General features: G+C 36.8%; 1 protein-coding gene across 5 annotated transcripts in view; it reads right to left on the minus strand.

Moving 5' to 3' along the window:
- DIDO1 (death inducer-obliterator 1) overlaps positions 1–21281 on the minus strand; it is a 56161-nt gene that overhangs the window by 5987 nt on the left and 28893 nt on the right. For all 5 annotated transcript variants that reach the window (XM_042801196.1, XM_042801195.1, XM_033010444.2 and 2 more), the window contains 9 exons: positions 13146–13608; positions 12037–12196; positions 11221–11337; positions 10890–10997; positions 10297–10432; positions 9622–10168; positions 8592–8745; positions 7481–7570; positions 6633–6828 (listed from right to left, as the gene is read on the minus strand). In XM_042801196.1, coding sequence (XP_042657130.1) covers positions 6633–6828; positions 7481–7570; positions 8592–8745; positions 9622–10168; positions 10297–10432; positions 10890–10997; positions 11221–11337; positions 12037–12196; positions 13146–13608 — 1971 coding nt within the window. The remainder of the gene's footprint in view (positions 1–6632; positions 6829–7480; positions 7571–8591; positions 8746–9621; positions 10169–10296; positions 10433–10889; positions 10998–11220; positions 11338–12036; positions 12197–13145; positions 13609–21281) is intronic.

A 21281-nucleotide genomic window follows, 5' to 3' on the forward strand; every position in this document is an offset into this window, starting at 1 on the left:
GGGTAAGAACCTGGTAAGCAGAGGGCAAGGTCACTTTAAACCCTTGCAGGATTCAGTTTGATGCTGTAGGACTTCCTGTAAGTAAAAAACATCGTGAGCAGCTTTACTCCTTTGTGAAAGCTTCAGACTTGGAATCCTTGCTGAAGTATATCCAAAAAGGATGGGAAATTTTCCAATAGAGACAAAAACCACAAAAGGTCTGTAGGTCTGTTTCATGTTACTGTATTTCTTCCTTTCACACGCACAGTTCCCACTGGCACTTGTGGAAGATAAACATGTCCAGAATGAAGGGCAGGGAATAAATCCTTTAACATACAGTTGGTGGCAAATGTAGGAAATCTGTCTAAAGAGAGGCTTTTTTAACTTCTGGATTTAATGACTTCTAAAAGGTCCTCATGTGAGGATCACGGTCTTTCCCCCATATGTACCATTAGTTATTGTTTGCATCCAGCTTGGAAGCAGCAATATAGAAACAGAAACCAATCTGTAAAGTAACAGATAATATTCCCTGTGGTTAATTGGTAAGGTGAGGGCTCTGACCTATGTTGTTCCTTCTATTCATGATCCTGTAAGAGTTTTATATATACATTCCTTGTTCTTATTAAACCAAACCAGCTGGTCATTAAGGAACAATTTTTAAATATCCAATTATTAACACTGAAAACTTTTTGATACCAACAAACAAACCCAACCCCCACAGTCGCACATATATTCCATTAGCAAACCATGTTCACAGGTACATTACTTTGCTGAAACAACTGAACTCGAATTTTTAAGCTGACTCTTAAATTTACCATCTAATGATAAAATTACATCAGCTCTTTTCCTACATTTATGTTCAAGCTTAATGAACTTAACTTTTTCTAAGTTCTTTGGTTGCCATCTTCACACTGAGAAATCAGTAAAAGAGTTTAGTATATTTTTAGGCTAAATGTGAAGTATTGTCAGTGAGAAGATACCATCACTCTTACAGCTTAAGTAGGTTCTAACTGAATTTAGCTTAACTACAAGATGAAAACTTAGCGGAATTGATGCCAAAGGAAAGCCCAAGCATTAGAACCAATTAAGATTTCTTCTTCAATGAAAGTCTGTACTGCAGGGATTATTTGCAGTTTGCTAAATAACACACCAAAACCATGGCTGCTTTGTTTTAAACTTACTCTTTCACTTCAATACTTGCTATGTATTTCATTAAGCAGTAACTTTTGTTCAAAGAATGTCCCCCTAAATCACCGACGCTTCCACTTTTTACGCTCAAGTCTTACCCCATATAAACCTTATTTTCCAAATAATGAACTACAGATAAGACAACAAAGAGTAATTTCTTAAATAAAGTAAATTGATTTAAAAGTTTTATGCAATCTCTTGACAACTGAGGGAAAAACCCCTCCTCTAAAATTCTGTGTTGTTCTGTTTGTAACTAGTAACTGTACAGTGAAACTGTTTTAATCACTTAATGAAGAAACCAGCAAAGTCTGGTTACTCCGTAGAAATAGTGTTTTTAAAAGACAAGGCAAAATTATAATGAAAATTTGAGGCCTATCTAAAATATTTGTTTGAGATTTCCTATCAGGAATGGTTCTCATTAGAATTGAGAAACAAGAAAAATTAAGTTTGAGCAAAAGTTTTTGGAAAACATTCTGTAGAGTGCGTGGTAGATCCAAAGTAGAATTTATATTATTTCACAGTTCAGTGGTTAAGTTTTATATAGTTCTTGGTTCATGGTTAAGAGGGTATTCAACATGTTCTAAAAGAATCTTTTATTTTTCATTTTTGTAGTATATATTATTTCCTATTTGTACATCTAAAATTCAGTGCCAAAAAGTTTTTTTCCTCCAGGTATGAGATTCTGTATTAGTAAGCGTTGCCAATTTTCACCTTCTTTCATACTTAGAAAAAAATTATAAATACATGAAGACAATTAACCGGCTAGTTTACCAAAACTAAGATTTGCTAATAATTCAGTACATGCACAAATTTGCCCTTTAAGAGGGGTAGCTGTCCAGTGAAAATAGGTAGGACAGGAACTAAACAAGTATTTTTCAGTTAATCTAAGATTATTCACACAGATACTCGACTTATCCAAAAACTCATTTGAAGTCACAGCCTAAAAGCAATTCTAGCAGTTCACAATAATTTACTACCTTAAATGAAATTATATTAATATATAAGATCAAGGTATAGTTCAAAAGTAAAACAACTGGGAAAAAAACAACAAAAAAAAAAAAACCAAAAACCCAAACATTAAGAATTTACAGTCAGAATAGAGTCATTAGTTAGAAATGGCTCACTGTGAATTTGCTTTATATTTTTTTGTTATCAGTATATGAATAATGACTCCACATTTGGTCAGCGTTGACCAGTGCAGAGCATCACACAAATTGGTGTTCATCCAAAAACTCCTAGTAGGCATTTGCTGTTCTGTTGTTAATGTTTTGGTAATCTACTTTTATGCAGAGACTGGCGATTTACAGTTAGTCACAATGAATCTCAAACACTAATTAATTGAAATAAACAGGTTTCAAAAATCTATCAGACAGGTTATCTAATAAATAGCAATTACTAAAAAATTATTTTGAATCCCTGTAAGAAACGTATCAAGTCACTAATTAAAACAGGGTAAAATTTGAATACGCTTTCAAGATAATAAATTCCATGAGTAAGTTAATAACTTAGTTATAATTTGTTTAGAGTTTAGTCATCATAGACTAAATCCATTAAAATTTTGATACTGCAGTTTTACACAAATATTAAAAGTTATGCCTAACCTGGCTTCTATGTTTACTCAGTTCAAAGTGATAAAATACTAGATGCTTCTTTTGAATGGAAACACACAGCTAGACCAGCATTTCAAAGGTCAGGCCCATTCTATTTCAATATCTGTAAATACTTTAAGTGCCTAATTTTAGGTAATAGCGAAAATGTTGGCTCCAATCTCCAACTATTGCTCAATGACTGTCTTTCGCAAGCAAGCATTTTAAAAGTGCTGCAAGCTGTGTTGGCAAAATTAGTAGCTTTTATAGCTAAATTATTCATAAAACAGTTATTTTCCTATTATGTATTTGAAGTCCACATGCTGGTTTTATTGAATTACATCCTGTAACTGAAGCCATTAAAGCATTATATACTAAATATTAGCATTGGATGAGTATTTGTTTTTCTTACCCTTAAATACTTCTTTTTCATTAAATCAGTTTTACCATATTTATGCACATGTGGCCACATCTTTCCCTCTCATCATCAGCTGGTAAGAAGTTACCTGTACTGTTAAAGATACGTGCCTAATTTCCGTACATCAATGACAAACCCATAGGAATGAACTAAGCATACCCATGGTGTACATTTTTAAACTGCAGAGACCAATACAAGATATTCTTTACATTTTAACACCACCATTTAAATATTTGTCCCAGTCAATCATGAGAGTAACTGACAATGGTCATCAAATTTGTGCACCCTTAGTTCGGGGATATAAATCACTTCCAGCACTGTAACACTGCACATTAAGGTACACTTGCTAAATGGAATTGGCTGGCAAAGAAAATAAGGCTTGTAATGCCGCGTTGTTCTTCTGCTGCTTTTCAGAATGGTATCTGCTGAGATCAAGACACTGAACTCCACTCAGAGTACAGTTAAGATTCTGTTTCACTTGTTGCAATTTTTAAGAGCATTCTAAACAGCACGAGGTGATTCCATGCCTTCCTACTTTAAGAAAACACACACTTCCTAATGCAAACTACCAAAAGAGGTACACCAAGATTTGTGGAATCCTTTGCTGATATACATGGCTATGTTATTAAAATTCATTTATTTTATCCATGTAAGATACTTATTACATTCCCAACATTGCCACTAAATCCCTTAATAAATCACTTTCCACTACTAATTAAGGCTGATTATACTATTTTTATGAAATGCTTTGAGATCTACAGATGAAAGTGCTAAATAATTGTGTATGTGAAACAGAGAAGTAAATTCACATACAGTAAACCATTGCAAAAAGACAATGAAGAAGAGCCCACTGATAAGAAAAAGCTGATGATGGTGTGAGATGAATTAGGTATAAATATGGATAACCTTCCATTTTCCTCTGTTTTTAAATTGCCCACAGCAAAAGTTTTTTTGTGGATCTTCTAGGTACTAGCGCAGTTCAGAAGTCCTCAGTTGTGTTCCAAATCCAGTCCATCAGAAAACAGGAGAAATTCATAATCCATATGTACCTGATGGATCTGACTGATACAGCTGGAATATCTTCTAACTATGATTTCTGGAGTAGCAGGGTTTTATTGTCCTCTCCCTCCTCCCCCCTCCAGTCATAAAATAATTTTAAGCTATCTAAAGCATAATGCTTTTGGAGTCCTTGCTAAATTCTATTTGAAGGTACACAATTAAATTTAAGGAGACAATGACCACTTTCCATAAAATATTTTTATTGATTGTGAAAGAAAGAAAAAGCAGTAAATTCCATCAGATGTCATTAAAAAGCATGGATTACATGTCTTTTTTGCTGTGGTTTTAATACAGACACAAAACCAGAGAAACAGCTTACCTGATTTTTTTTGCCCTGCATACTGGATTATGGTTTTAAAATATGAACACAAAACTTAGCACAATTATGAGGTCAAGGCTGCTACAGAAGTGTCCAAGACATGTGAGTTGATGGCAGAAGTTTAAGTGGATCTTTTAGGAATCATACGGCCTCTCTGCCTTTGGAACCTTGTTTCTATTGCTATCTTTTAATCCACTTAGCCTACAAAATGTAAGTCAATTTGCAGACCTGACCAACAAAATTTGCCTCTATAAACAACACCTGCAAAGGACACTCGTATTTTGTCTGAGCCATTCTCTGTTTTGAAAAACTTTCGCACTTTAAACTCAGCAAAACCAGGCTGACGTTACACATTTCTACACTAATACTTAGTAGAGTTTGTCTCCATTTGCCAATCTCAAATCTAAGAGAAGAGTTCAATTTAAAATGAAACCTATAATGGAAAAGTAAAAGGAAGTGTAAAAAGGAAAGCTGGTATTTCCACAGGAATGCAAGTAGGCAACGATTACGTAAATAACCTGCTTTAGGGAGGCATTTAACAGCCCAGCAAGACTGCAGACATTTACAGCTGATTCAATGGCTGATCCCATTCTTCTGTGTCCAGAAAGGAGGGTATTTCTTTTGTCCAGCTGGAAAAAGTAGTCCATGAGTTTAAGACTCTTTTGCTTACATCCCTGTGGCCAAAAGTTTTTGGTTCTTGGCTATGAAACACAAATAACATGTTTTTCCTACCTTCCAAGAATTCAGTAAGTTAAAGACTATAAGATGCTGAGATTCAACAATTATAGCTACATTGCTATAATTTAGATAGCAATAATCCTGCCTTTTTAGCTATAGCCTAGAAACAATGACCTACACTGTGCGCTGTTCAAGGACGGATCAGACAGATTTGAAGTATATGAGAAAAATCTTATCTGAAGATGCAGAGCAACCGCCCTTTGCAATCTCATACAGGAAGGGAGAGCATTTTACTCATGATGTACCAGTTGTTGAAGTCATATGCCATTGACACATGAAAACCTGGCCCAGACACTGTTGCTCTGAGAATGCTTTATTCAGTTTAGTCTTAAACTTGTATTTGGGGAAGACAGTCAGCTTCTCAGAAAAGTCAGCTCCTTGCACGTTTGCTGTTTCACACCTACCGTTTAGTATTTTGCAAACCCTTGTTATGACAAGGAAGTATTGCCTTCATTGTAACCTGTAGTTCTTCAGCTTCTCAATCTGTTACTTTTATATAAAATCCTAGATAATTGTTTGGAAACTAGGCATACGCACCTCCTCCATCCTCAGATGAACATGACTTCAAGTTTTGTAATAGAAGGGTGTTTCATGGCTGAATTAATTCTCAGTTCTTCTGTTACCATCTTCAATGCACAAACATGGAACAAACTCAAGCCAAATGTTACCACTAGTAATTTGATTTTAAAATAGAAGATAATAATATGACCTGCCGATACCAACTACTGTCTGCCACCTATTAACCCTCAGAAATGTGGATCTCCTTCCCCAACAACAAACCAATTTTCAGAAGTCAGTGTTTTGGCTAGAGTTTGCACCACCTAGAACAAGGCATTTCAAACACCTTGTGCACTGTATTGCACATACAGATTAATACTTAGCATGAGACAGTGACAATGGAGTGAAACCACTATAAATATTACCTTTGTCTTCATAGATTTCTTGACTCCTCTGTGGGCTAAGTTTCCTGCTTGATTTAAGCGATGGTGAATGGCTTGTTAGGGCCTAGGTTTTGTGAATTTATGGGTTGCTGAAGATAGGGTGGGGTTTTTGTTGGTTTTCTTTTCAATATAGTGGCTGTTCCACATAGCTGATTTTACAGGTAAACTCATCCTCCTAATAGCATATAAGCATCTTGTTGGAAAGGCTATGTGAATTTCAGACAATTTTATCTTGAACAGTGTAGGATTTCCAATTTTTCCCTATTTACATACGTTAAAATTGGTTTTATATAAAAAAATTTACTAATGCTTACATTAATCATTAAAAAAAAAAAAACAACTCTCAGATTGACTTTTGTTTTGTGATTCTACCTAGCATTTAACCTCCCCTGTTTTGTGCTTACCTGGTCCCTCAAAGGGCAAGAGTTTGGAAGGAATTGGGTCCTTAGTACTCAGGGGGATCAGGTAGAGATCCTTGACATGTCTGTTGTTATTAGCTACAACACCAAAACGACCACGACTGCTAAAATAGGAGTAGAGAGAGATATATGCAACTTCTTCTTCTTCTGTTGCAGGATGGAAACGAATCAAACACAACTCCTGTAATACAAAAGCAAAGTGGAAAAATTCAACCTGCAACATACCAGCAAATCAATGGTAAAGGGAAAATTCCAGGGGCAAGAATAAATTGTACATTTATCATTTCAGCTATGTTTTCAAGGCAATACTCTAAGAGAGTACTGTTGTTCAACTGGTAGTATTAAAACAGAATTAGGTTTGTCATTTTCAGAACTACAAATTACTTGTGTATCTTACACCAAACTAAACATCTTGAGGCTCAAATCAATATGAAAAAGATGGAAAATTCTTATTATATCTATATACGCTGCATCATTTTTTCACTTCTTAAGTGTTTTAATAGCAAAAACTACTGCATATATTAAATACACTCCTTTAAAATCTGAATTTCAATCTTCAATACTGAACAAATAGATTATGTTTAATCATTAAAAATAAATAAATAGTATAAAGATTTAACTTCTATGCAAGAAAGAGAGACCAAGAAGATCTGCACCTCAATAAACATGTTTCTTCAATAAATCAAAAATTTCAAAGGAATATGTGGTATCAGTAGTTTTCCAGGTGTGGTCTATGTTAGTATTTGCTGTTTACTAACTTATATTATAAAAAGTTGTAATTTTATATTGCTGCATTTTTCTTTTGGGTTTTGCAAAGGATTTTAAGTGAATACCTTAGAAAGCGAAGATTTGAGTTTGCCAACATAATCCCAGACTGTCTTCGGTGAGATCCTCCCACCAATATGAATTGTATCTGGTAAATCCTAAACAAGAAGTATTACATGGTAGTATGAGAAAAAACAAAAGAGACTAATGTTTAAAAGCAGTGCAGGTTGCCCCATCCCAGTAGCGTAGATGGATAATGCACTATTATATTTTAGTAAACTTTCCTACAGATTTCTAGTTTCAGCCGGGCTATTTCTAAATTTCAAGGTGCTTAATTATGGCATGTTACTAAAAGGCTAGCAGTATACATGAAACAGAAAAGGCACTCCCATACAAGGACAGCAGAAAAATGTCAAATAATTCTGTATGCCCATTATTGGCTTTGTTTTCATAGAGAAGCTGCTATCTGAAATACAGATTTTCTCCACACTTTCAGTTTCTCAGGAAATGCTGCATTCGTGACTACAAGCCACATGAATTTTAGGGAGCTTCCTGTCATGAGGATAGTAAAACTAATTTTAGCAAAACTAATACCAAAAAAACCCCAACGACTCTATTAATAAAAGTCTTAAAGCACATATTTGTGTTTGAAACTTCCTAACAGTCACACAAAATGCACTTCAGAGAAAAAAAAGCTTATTTGTTTTAGCACAAATCTTTGTACCATCTCATTATCTGAATATACACCCTCCCAGAATAATGTCATATATTTTTATTTGAAAATTAGTAAAAAGGATGATTTTTTTCATAAACAGACAAACAAAATTTTGTAACAGATCACATCAGTGACCAATCTAATTTGAGAACAGAAAAAGGCATCTACTTTAAAATAGGGGCTCTAAAACTTCTTTTCAAACAATGAAGCTGAGATAAAGCTATTTATTCCATGTTAGATCCTAATATATGTATAAACATGTTTAAAGCCAAGACAATTCTTAACAAATTTGGGAGGAATTTTTAAAAGGCTTTTTCTTCCTTGATCTACTTTTCTTATTACTAAAGGGATGCCTTTTACCACTGCTACAGTTCTAAAATAATATACATAGTGACCTCAGCCTTTCTAGCAACAGCAACTGCAGTACGGATTTATTCTAAACACATAAACATGTCAGTGCTGACCTCACTAAGATAATCAAAGCACCCGGAGACAGGATATGCTTTAGTGACAAATTTGGCCACACTTTGCATGTTAATAAATCCTTTCCAAATGGTGTTGAGACGAGAGAGAAAGAGGGAGGTATCGCTGTCTTGAGGTGAGCGCGGCTCTGCAACACTGCAAAACAAATCCGAAACAGAAAGGTTACAGAACACAATCAAGAATGGTCCCTCCTTTTTTTCTTTTCTTCCTTCCTCCTATTGATCAAATACTTTATTTTAAACAAACAACAGATTTTTTTTACTAAATGCTTTGTTTATATTTTTCACTAACTTGGTATTAGTGAAAAAAGCAAGGAATAACAGAAAATAAACTTGTAGATGCAGACAAGCAAAAAGATGCCAAAAGATACAACTTCTATAAAATTAGCTTAGCACTGTAACTGTTGTGATCCTGACTCTATAACAAACTAGTCTGAATTATATATTTCCCACTAATTGATCAATAATATGCATCTGAAAGAGATTATCAAGTAAAAGATTTTGCTATGAACAAAAATCTTTTAGCTGCGGCCACCTAAGGATACACTTTGCTATATTTATTTTTATTGTTGTATATACCCAGAACGTGCAAGAAATCCACTTCCTTTCAAGCTGATCAATTGCTTAATTTTAATTCATATTTATCAGATATAACGGTATTTTAACGTAGGATGAAAATCTGAAAATGCCTTTAAACCATCTCTCACATACACTCACTTTCTATATGTTAATGTACGTGCAGACTTCTAAGTCTGCACAATACCTTCAGGTTCTGATGAAATACACTGTAGAATTTTTGCTGTCAACATACGCTGATGCTCCAAAAATTTTACCAACTAGAGAAGGTAAATGAGGAGATGGTAAATTAAAACTCTGAATCAGGCTACCTGAAATTTAAAGTTGAACATGCCTTTTGACTGGCGGGGAAGGAAATGGGACATGGGACACAGGGGACGTTGTAGAAAATTACATTAAAGATTTGCTAGCTTGGCTTATTATTAAGTATACGCACTTGATATTGGGTGAGTGATGAACTCCTAAGTATCTTGGATCTGGTGAGGATGATGGTTTTGTTAATATTGATTTGGGGACAGTCATAACAGCTTTTGAAGTTTCCTGTTTTGTTTCCCCTGTTGAAACTTTGTCAGGTGCTGGACCAGAACGCAGGGCTGGTGTCACAATACCAGAGGAGCTGCTCATTGCTGTCCTAGGGTCTCTGCCAGAAACTGTTACGGTCGTGACAACTCCGCCAGCACAAGAGGCAGGAAAAACAGAAGCCTCTTCAGGTACAGAAGAATCTGTATTGTTATGGCCCTGGGTTGTAGGAATATAAGTTCTTTCTACGCTTGGCTGAGAATCTGTTTCTGCTACCGGTCCAACTTCAGTTTCCATTGCGTTTTCAGAGACAGCCTCTTTGGCAGGCTCTGCTGTTGGGGTTGGTGCAGAACTTTCACACTTTGGCTGAACTTCTGGTTTTGATTTCGACTCCACCCTTTTAACAGGAGCCCCTGATTTCATCTTCTTAGGTGGTACTTCATCTTCAGATGCTGAAATCTGACCTATAAATTTATTTCAAAAGCTTCTGATTACTATTTAACAATGAAATAGTTTGGAGAAAACAAATAAACAAGTGACAACCTTAACGTAACAATTCTTTTACTTTGCACAAAGTCAGCGCTGTAGATACCTGTACAGATTTTGCAGTTCAGGTCAAAAAGATGGGCTCGATGTTGACTTGTTGTATCCTTCAACATACTACTAAAAACATCTACAGAAGGAGCACTGTTTAAATTTTGTGCACTTCGGGATGACTCTTGCTGCTCCTATAAGTGAATAAACACAAAAAATATTCCAACTGATCATTAATTTCAACCATAAAAAAATACTTTGGAAACCATTACCTAACTTCAGTTCTTAAAAAAAAAATAAAGGCCTTGGTTAAAGCATATCACGTCAGACAGAGTTCTCAAATAATACTTGTCATTTCGTTTCACAGTGTTCTGAAGTAGATAGATAACTTTCAGAAATAAAAGATTTCTCTGTAAATTGACAGCAGGGACTGAAACATATGCAGCATTTAGAAGCGCACGCAAAATACGCCTATCATTTGGTTGTTGCACTGCCTCAAACTAAAAGGAAAAATTCTTACAGCACACCTACTAAGTAATAATATCCTTACAGTCCAATAAAACAATCTGCACTTTTGATAAAAAATTTGAGGCCCTAGTTACCAATTATCTCCCTCCATGTCTTCATGCTGAAGCAACAGCCAATACTTACATCAGAATCAGACACCGGCGGAGAATCTTCCATATTTACAACTGGTATATGTTCCCGTTTTACAGCTGTTTTCTTGATTTCATGAGATTTGCTTCTTGACTCTACCATCTGAAAGAAAAAAAAAATATTTTGGTAAAAAGTCCACATTTTTATTTTATAATTTTATTCCATACTTTGTTATCATTTGGCTGGTAGTAAAGTATATTGAAATTGAACATTATTAGTATTTCATTAGGAAGTAAATGGTGCATTACCTAATACGGGTGTTAAGAGTTGGCAAACTTGCTCTTAAATCATATCTAAGGACACAGGGGAAAATTATGTTACTTACTGCTTTAGCTGGTTTCTCTTTCCATACAGACAGTTCTTTAGATAAAAGTTCTTCTGGTTTCATTCTCACTAGTTTTGACAGCGAGATTTCCTCACGAAGAACACGATGAAAAAGTCCCTGAAAACAGAGCAGATTTTGTTACCATGCTGAAGAGAACCTGCTTGGGTAACTAACAAGATTTGCAGTGCTTAACAGGCAAAACCTGTTCCAGTTTCTTAATTATTAAAAATACCGGCTACTTATAAGCAAATTTGTAAAGGTGCAGCAACCAGAAAATAAGGATGAAATAAACACGAAGTACAAATTTTTCTCATTATCATTAGTAACTATCAATACAGCTGAATAGGAATGTCAGAAGTTGAACAGTTGCTCTACTGTTGCATATCTACTGTAGAAATGAAAAAAATTTAAAAAAGAACCTCTAAGTGTTCTCTAGTAATTATTTTCATCTGCAGCAGCATCTGTTTTTTTCTTTTAAAGCATAAATATGATCACATACGTGAGCAGTATCCAACACATACTACAGAATGTCACAAGAGGAGAAACTAATAAAGTCTGTATTTATTTTAAGAAAGCCATTCTGTAAATAAATATTTCACAGCAAATGCCCAAATTTGAAAAATACACATGACCAATTAAAGCAGATTTTGAATTCCCCCTTGGAAAAAAAAAAATATTTGCCTGACTTTTATAATAGTCTTTTATAGTATTATTCATGGCTATCTTGAAACTCTTCATGTTGATGGTAGAAAGTGACTTATCATTAAAGCCTAAAAGTGTATTTCAATATGTTTACTGTTTAAGGAAATTCCAAACCTGGTTTTTGGGGTCCTTGAGATTGAACATGATGCTACGGTATTTACTCTTGTATCTGTTGTCCGTAACTTGGAACAAATTAAACATCTCCTTTTCAATATTGAGTGCTACTTTCCCTACTTCACTCTCTGTCATGACCAGATCATCGCTATCATTGACTCTGTTAAAAACAAGAAAGGGTATGTGCATTTATGTTAGGCATGAATCTTCAGGTAGCATTCATAAAAACTAACTTTTCAGAGCTAACCTAGGCTCCTCCGCACCCAGTGAGGGCTCAAGACTCCTTTAAATGACACCTCAAAGCCAAAGTCTATCTCAGGACTCTGAACTGTGAACTACAGCAACCTTTCATCGCTGTCTGCAGGCAGCCATGCAAGATGGGCTTTGGGAAAACAGGTCAGCTGTTACTACTCCTGCTCACAGCACCGAAGTCAGGAGCTTCTGTCAGGAATGACAGAGCGAGCCTAAGCACTTGAGTTTTAGTCCTAGATTCTCCACCGTGAACAGTATTTCCATTTCAGAGACAATACTAGAGTGCACTGGTCTATAGTAAATATGGATAGCTGGCACTAGCTTTAATACACGTTGTAGGAAAATTTGCTTTTTGTTTGTTTTCTTTCCGAAGTGATACAGTTGTCCACTGACCAGAGTTTGCTGTTGTTGCTTTTTATGTTAAGAGGGGAGGGGAGTCTCTACTTCAGCAGGCCTTCAGCCTTTCACTATGGTATCTTCAATACTGTGTTCCCTACAACCTCTACATCTCTGAACACTGCCATCGCCAGATTGTAAAACTTCAGAGAACTTGCATTATAAAAGCTTCTATGCTCTAATTTAATTCTTCAACTGTATCTGCTCCAATATAAATGGAATAGTGAGGTTTCTTTTTTTTTTTAAAAAAAAGGCTTTTCCACATGCACATTTATCTTATATCAGGATTTTTTTACTTCTTTTTTTAATATAAACCTGAAATGTCAATTATACTTTAGTATTTTGTAGTGTAAATTCAATCCCTCAATATCCCTTATCAAGAAATAAACAAAACTCTTGCAGGCTCAACATTTACTTCCAGTTGTTGCTTCCTATATAAAACAAGTGCTTTGAATTCCCACCTCTTCCATAAAATTTCTTTTAGGGATCGTCGAATATTTTGTCGAATCTGAGAGTTGGGTTGTGACTGGATAGGGCTAGCTGATGCTTTTGCTTGACTACTTCCAGATGCAGTAGAAATGGACGACAGTGAAGGCTTTTTGAGTCCTCCACCCAAACTGGAAGATGTAGCTGCTTTTTTTGAAACTGATGACCCATGAGAAAGGGATGAATGTTTTGTAGGCACACTGCCTGATGAAGGAACACTGCCTGATGAAGGCCAAGGTTTCTTGGGAATTACACCTTTGAAATTTCCAGCAGAATGTTTAAGTGGTTGTTTAGATAGTGATGTGTTAGAGAAAGATGGAGACTTCTTGGAAGGAAGATTTTTAGTGAGAGAAGACGTCTGTTTCTCCATTATAGATGCAACAGCTTTCTTCGATGCCGGCTCTGGTCTATCTTCATGCCTTTTCTCTTCCCTTTGAGCTATTAAAACAAAGAAAAAAATACCGTATTAAAGGCTTAACTTTATAACTTCCTATTCATGAAGTCATGAAGACCAGGTACCAATCATAAAAGTCTGTGAAATGACATCTCCAGAGAAGAACTATCAAGTTGGCAATTTAAGCTATTTACTTTCACTAACATTTTTAAAAGTAATTCTAAAAAACATGCAGAGGTTGACATATTTTTTTATGCAGAAATTGGTCTTTGATCCTTCAGACAGTGCTTCATCTCCAAGGCTGACTGAAGAGTTTAAAAGAGCTCCGCTTTGGCTCTACAGGTTGAAAATTTTATTGACAATCTATTAAACTGGAAGAAAAAAAAAAAAAAAAAAAAAAAAAGGCACCACCTTCAAAGATTCCTGAGTGGGATTTCATGGTTAAGGTTCAAAAACATCCTAAATTTCCACATATTTAAAACAAAACAAAAAACCCCCCTCACAATACAATCCACATTCCCACATTTTACATTTCAACAGAAAAATTCTCATAGAACCAGTTTATCACAGAGGCTGACCTGAGGACAGTCCATGAATTTGAAACTGCATTAATATTACCTGTAGTGTTACTGAGGTTTAATAAACCCTTTCACCCAGATTTTTTATTTTAAAGAGCAAGCAAAGACAGACAAATTACGTAGCACAGAGGTTGCTTAAGACATTTAAATACATAATCTACTTGGTTGCTAGCATAAATATGATACTCATGACAGTGCCATAAACTATCATTAGATCTTCCTATTCAGTTCCTAGCTAAATTCTAGATTTATAGAATAACGAACATTAATATCGCTGCTCAGGCTATGGCCATCTAATTCGCACCATTCTCAAAATATCCCATTCACATTATGCAGATTTTCAATTTTTTTTTCCTAATGTTAATAGAATAACTGACACACAACACACATAACAAAATTTACAAGGCATATGTAAAGGCTTCAGTTTTCACACATGTTGAAGTTCTACTTGCACAGGACTTTAAAAGCAAGCATTTCTTTAAATTGCATTTCACCTGGCCACCTTCTGGCACTGACAGGAACAATTCAACATAGCAAAAAAGCCAAAATCAAAAGCACCACCTGACCCCAGCAAACAAAACATCATTTACATGACATTAGAGTTACAGGGGGCTAACACTAGCACATTTATCCTGGCAGCTCAAACAAGAAATGGTTCTAAGGGAAACTACCAAACAACAACTCCTGAAATACAATTGTTTCAATTAGAAAAGCCAAGTTTTCTCCCCAAAAAGTATTTTTTCCTCACAAATCTGTAGATAACCATCTGACCAGTTAACAAGATAATTTTTAATCTGATGTTTTTAGCTAGTGAAGGGTTGTAGATTAATTAGTCCAGAAGACCTAATGGCAAAATGCAGGACACTTCCTGGGAAAGATCTAGGAATTTAACTTTTGATAACTTTACCAAGGACCATGACAGGGGGGTTGGAACTAGACAATCTTTTAGGTCCCTTCCAACCCCAACCACTCTATGACCAAATGGTCCCTCTTCACCTTCCAGATCTGCTGTAAGGAGAGCAGAAATTACTAGGAAGGGTCTAAATTGTCCAATGTATCTATTCTGAGGTGGACTTGAAGGGGACAAAGCACTCCTGTGAAGTCTGGTTCAAACAGAACCCACAAATCAGCACACGCTTCTAATGGAAACATCCCTCAAATTGAGGAAGATTTGGAATGCTTAAGAAACACGAAGTAATACTCCCTCATTTCGTGAGGAAATGGCCTTGCACTTTCTCCATAGTTAAAAGTTCAGGGACCCCCTGAATGTTAGCATGTGCTTCCAGCAGAATGATGCTTCTAACCCCAGTTTCTTTAAAGGGGCTCTTACTGCTGGCAGTTTCACTGCAAATACAGAAACTGGTGGTTAAGATGAACTAAGGAATGACACTGTACTTGAACTCTTGTAAGGCTAAGTATAAGGGTATGTGCTGAACTTCTGCTGGAACACAAGCAGCAGCCAGAAGATCCAGAAACACTACATATTTATCCTGATTTTTTTCCTAAAAGTATTTCGCAAGAAGACACCTTGAAGAATTTTTCTGAGATTTAACTATTTGAAGTGTAAAATAAAAACAACTGCCATAATACATGGTGTCATTTCAAAGGATGTGAAGATTTTGCTATAAAGTAGATTAAAATTATTACTCGCGCTATCCCCACAGTTTTCCCTGGAGACTGACTCGCCTTGGTTACTGTGAGAGACTGAGCGAGGGAGACCTGCGTGACCCACTGTGTCTTTCCTTGTTCCTCTCTCCCCTACCCCGCTAACCCTAGTCTAGTTGTCAGGAGTGCTTTGGCAATCCTGTGAGGGAAGAAGGGGAACAGAAATTACTGCTCATTTTTTCCTTTGGTCAAAGTCGGTACCCAGAACTTAGAGGCAGAAAGCCAACCCATTTTGAGTTAATAGTCTTGAATAGAGAGAGCAAATATCCAAAATGTGCGCACTGATAAACGCTGCAGGAATTACTCTACTTCCATCCTCTTTTTCCAGGTTTATTGTATCTTCTGCACAGAACTGTACCTTCTCAGGCAGGCAGGATGGAAGCATGTTTCTGTGACTCATCATGGAAAGGCAGGACAGCACAGGTTGGGTTTCAAAATGATGACAGTAAAATTCAGTCCTCAGATCTAAGACATTTAGTTCTTTTGGTTTACAGCAGAAGTACAATATGTGAAATTCTAAATTTGTATTTAATCCTCTATATGCTATCTTGTTAATTATTAGTTCAAATTAGTTAACAAGAACTACATTGATAAAATTAAAAATAGCACAACCAAGATGTTTTGTGTCAATCAGATGTTGTATACGAGAACTATATCCACACCACAAACTTTTCTATTTTACAAACAGCTATATCACAGTAGAGAATATGTATTTGTAAAAAGGTACTAGTACAAAGGTAGATTGATGTTCCCAGGGTTGAAGAGCAGCAGAATTAGTGTCCAAGAAGAAAGATGCAGAAGCATCATTTATTCTGCAAGTTGACATCATGACTATTTAGAAAGGTTTCCAAAGGCATGTAATTCTGTGCTTTTTTAGCCAATAAAAATTGTGCAAGTATTTCATAAGCTTCATGAGAGTTTAACAGTTTCAAACTATAATACTACTATATACTAATTAAAACTGTCTAAGCTAGCAGTAGTTGTGGATCAGAGAAACTGATGGTACATACAAAATCTGTACTAATTCAGCCACATGTAGGTCATTCAGTGCTTCAGAACATCTATCAACTGCTTTTTCAAATTTATAGGACACATCCCTGTATTTTAAGGACACTCAAATCACATCCACATTTTCACAAAGAGTCAAAACTACTTAAATCCTATATAGGCAAATAACCTGTGATGGCTGTAGATGAACCTAATATAAAAAAAAAAAAAAAAAAAAAAACCACAACTACTCTTATCCTATTTTGTCATTGAGAAAACAGAATTCTCGTTCTGTCACATTTTGGGTTTTAGTGACAAGATTAATGTGCTGCCACATAATTCCGCTGAACCAACTCACTGTGTCATTACACGGCTCTTGGATCCAACGCACAGGAGCGCCCAGCTGAGGACTGCCTCTTCTGGTGGCTCTTCACCCTCCTGTCACCTTAGCCACAACGTGAGCGCACCCCAAAGCTTACACTATCTTCTGACAGGTATGAAATTGTGGCAAGCATGTGTTTGGAAGAGTTAACCGAAATTATGTACTCTCCTCAGAGAGCAGTATGCCAACGTATGTGGAATTTAATTTCTGAACAGATACCACAGTCGCTCAAGTTGACAGGCTGTGTAGTGGAACAGGTATTCTCTCAGACCACGAGTTTCAAATTGGCCTTGCAGTTCGTGAACAACTTGAAGACGCAGTCAATGCCTACTATACGTACTGGCCACTGTATTTTATACTGTGATGCTTCTGGTCCTTTTCATCAGGAGCTCCAGTGTACCTACAATAAATGCTCTTAAACAAATTTAAAAAGGAGAGAGACAACTACTGCATGTTAGCCTATCCAGACTAAGAGAATAAAAGGGAGTTTAACCACAGACAGATTAGTGCCAGAATAAAGTATTTCGTGGCTCTTCTATTCAGCACTTTTGAACACACAGGTGTACCTCCCTTGGCTTGATGTTAGAAACAGTACTTAAAACAAAACATTCCTATTTTCCCCATTTTTGTCCCGTGAGCCACTTATGACAGCAACAGGATTACAACTGACTGAAGAGGCATGGGCTGAAAAGCAAAAAAGAGGTTCAGATGGAGCTAACGAGCCAGCTCATTTCCAGAGTGAAACCCAATGAATCCTCTGGCAGAAAAGAGGGAATTCCTTGCAAGGGTATGTACACTACAAACTAACTCTAAATTCTTCCATTAGATTCCATCAGATACAGAAACCCTCTTTAAGGAAATTCCCTGTGAAGCTAAGCCAAATATTAGAACATGCAGATAAGAACGAAACTTCTGTAAGCAGTAGAGAACGTAACTGCCGCATGATCTACTGTTACAGACGAGCCTGTTGAAAGCCTGATGGTTACATGTCCTCCACTTCTGTATGTCTCAACACTGATGTTTCAGCACTGTAATGTGGTTGTTCAGGCCCAATTTAAGAATGGCTTCCACAGTGTAGCAGTGTTTAATTTTACGTGAAGGATTTGCGAGATGCACTCATATCATAATCCCTCACCTACACTGGGAGGCTGTGCTTTACACCACCAGCACAGAAATCATCCAAAGGAAACTTTGCTAGTCCTCCAAGCTCTCGAAAGTATTTCTGTATAGCATTTGAGCCTATGCTAGTTATTCCACTTTTCCCTCTCCACCCAATCTTTCTTTGGAATAGTAGCTTTAGAAAGCCACTTCAGAAAATACACCACCACCAATTTCTATTTAAATTATCTAATTTGTGACAGGTTATTTTACTGGAGACATTATCTAGTTTTTCCAACATTTAAATACCTGAAGAAATGGGTATTATTTCTGTTTGTATAATTCTAAACTTATTCAAATCACACTTTAAAGATCTTCAATTTCTTGCTCTAGTTAATAAGTTTTAAATAATGCTGTAGATAAAGCACAGGCAGTTACACTTGAAGAGTGTTTTGTAATGAGTCTGCAACGCTTGTATTTTTTCTTTGAAAAAAAAAAAATGCATCACAGCTACTACTACAGAACGCTAGAAAGACTTATGTGAAAAATATCTTGCAGCAATGCAAGTTGATTATTACATAGTACTAATTATGAGAAGTTTCCTTACAGAACTAAAAATGTGGCATAAGGCTGTGCATACACCAGAACTATTGCCTCTGGTGTCTGATACTGTCTTAACGTTTCCCTGTGTTCTCCTCCGTCTACACTAATCCATTTCCCCCCTACCAAGATAAAATTCCTCATGGCAGTGTGTGGGGAGCACAGGCTGGTGGCTGCGTCGTCTTGTCCAGCTTGCACAGAACAGGAGCAGGACGCCGGCAACCCAGCCGTCACCAGCCCACAGCACGAAAGCTGCTGAAGCATGTGTGGGTTCTCCAGCTACTTTTCATGCTCTTCCGTCACTAAACTAGACAGTTTCAGGAAAAACAAACAACATAAAACAGATCAAAAAAAAAAACCCAAAACAACCCGCAACTAACTTTCAAATGTATGCACAGCATACAAGTTTGTGTAGCACCAACTATAAGAAAGCTGGTAGTTAACATTTTTCTGTAAACAAAACCAACCAAAAAAACCCCCAGATCTGTAAAGGTCTACAATTTGAATAAAACCTAAGAAGCAGAGTACAACTATGTGTGATCCACATTTTAAAGTGGATCATTTACTACACTTAAGTGGATTTTTATGTCCTTTTTAAAAAAAAAAAAAAGCTTCATGTCAAATTAGAGGGAAGATAATTCACATCAGTGCAGCTCTGCACTTGTTAAAAAAGCAGAAATACCTGTTAGAGGGTATTCTCCAACAGCCTGCATAAAGGCTGGCCAGAGCTGAGTAATTATGTATTTTGAGAAGAGCTAATATCTAAACACAGGCAACAGCACTGGCCTTTACAATAGCTTAAACATCTGATAGGAATGCAGGTGTGGAAACACCAGCCAGAAGCAATAATCTATTTAGGAACTCACAAAAAACCCAGCCAGCATTTGGAGTGTCACTCAAATTGGCCTGTGAAATTGTACTGTGAAGCTCTGCACGGGACTGCAGCTCCTTCTCGCTCGGATGCAGGTAGCTGCACTATCCATTTCCCTGCGTGGTTGCTCCAGCACGCTGCAGCTGTTCAGGCTGGATGTTACAAGAGGTGAGGGCAGCCTGTTTTGGCACATATCGCAGCAGAAAAAGACAGGCTCTTGGCTCAGATATGAAGTATCTCACCCCTCTTTGCCAGTATCTGAGAATTTAAGAACTGCATTTTTCCCTCTGTAAAACTGTTGATGCAGAGGACAGGCAGGATTTCTCAAATTTAAAACTGGTGCTGTTTCAACAGCTTTCCTTTGCCACTCAGGCTCACTATGTCCTAAATGGACTTCTCCAATGCAGCTGTGGTATGACCTTTCTACGTGACTCGTGATAGAAATAACCTTAACCGAGCAGAATTTAAAGTAACTCCTCCACCCCAATGCAGTGGCTGATACTGAGCTTTAATCCGCGAGTTCTTCCGAAGTGAAACCTCTCGATGCACTACCTAGCTTTTAAAATTGACCAGAATACATGCGTGAGATGGTGCTTCAGATGTCAGTTATAAAGCACTCTACAACGGCAAGTTACTTACCAGTTACGAGACGTTCCTCAAGAGCAGCCCTTGCATAGTCACACTGCTGGGACGCAAGCCTGACATCTCAGAGCCTCAGAAACTTGTCGAATTCAATCCCGTTAGGTGCCACTGAAGCACCCTCTTGTGGCACCGAACATTCAGTGCCCAAGGCTGGGATGGTGAGGTGGAGTTTGTAACCGCTTCAGTTCCAGGGCTGTTCAACTGTTGCTTTCCTGAAACCTGTTTCTGCTAGACTTTTTGTCATTTCCCTTGAAGATAGCTTAGTTAGTTCTACATAATTCAGAAGTGTTCAACTAGTCTTAAATAGGTTTAAGTGTTAGTTTTCACGAATAATTGCCTACAGAACAGCATGTCTGCTTCAAGACCAAATCAAATTTTATTATCAAGCACTAGTGTTTCAGAGGTGTGCCTCCTACCCTGCTGTTTTTCTTCAAAAGCCTCTATCAGTTCTAATCTGCTCCACAATGAGCAGCTCATAATTAAGCTGCCTGCGTGCCAAGCCCTTACATTCAGGCACAGAGAGAAAGTAAACCTATCTTTAAAGTTAATTTAGAAAACTCTGAGACGGGTCTTTTCTGTGTAGCTTACATAAAACAAAGCTTTGTGTAATCTATATGATATTATAGTGATCTAGCTGATCTACATTGGACAACTGCATTTTCACAACTACACCACTCCCGAGTGGAAGATGTACTATCTGCTGCAAGAAAGGGCTCCTTATTATCCAGATTGTTCATGGATTGGTATCATCACTCCTTGCAGGGACAGACCATCTTCAGGTTCCAAGTTCAGTACAGACCAGACACAGCGAATCATCAGCACCAAGATCAGCAGCAAAACTTGACTCCAAAGTGCACGTGATCACCTCACAAAACCCCTTTTATTTGGGGACTA

The sequence above is a fragment of the Tyto alba genome, unplaced genomic scaffold, assembly GCF_018691265.1.
Source record: "Tyto alba isolate M040663 unplaced genomic scaffold, T.alba_DEE_v4.0 Super-Scaffold_33, whole genome shotgun sequence".
Taxonomy (NCBI): domain Eukaryota; kingdom Metazoa; phylum Chordata; class Aves; order Strigiformes; family Tytonidae; genus Tyto; species Tyto alba.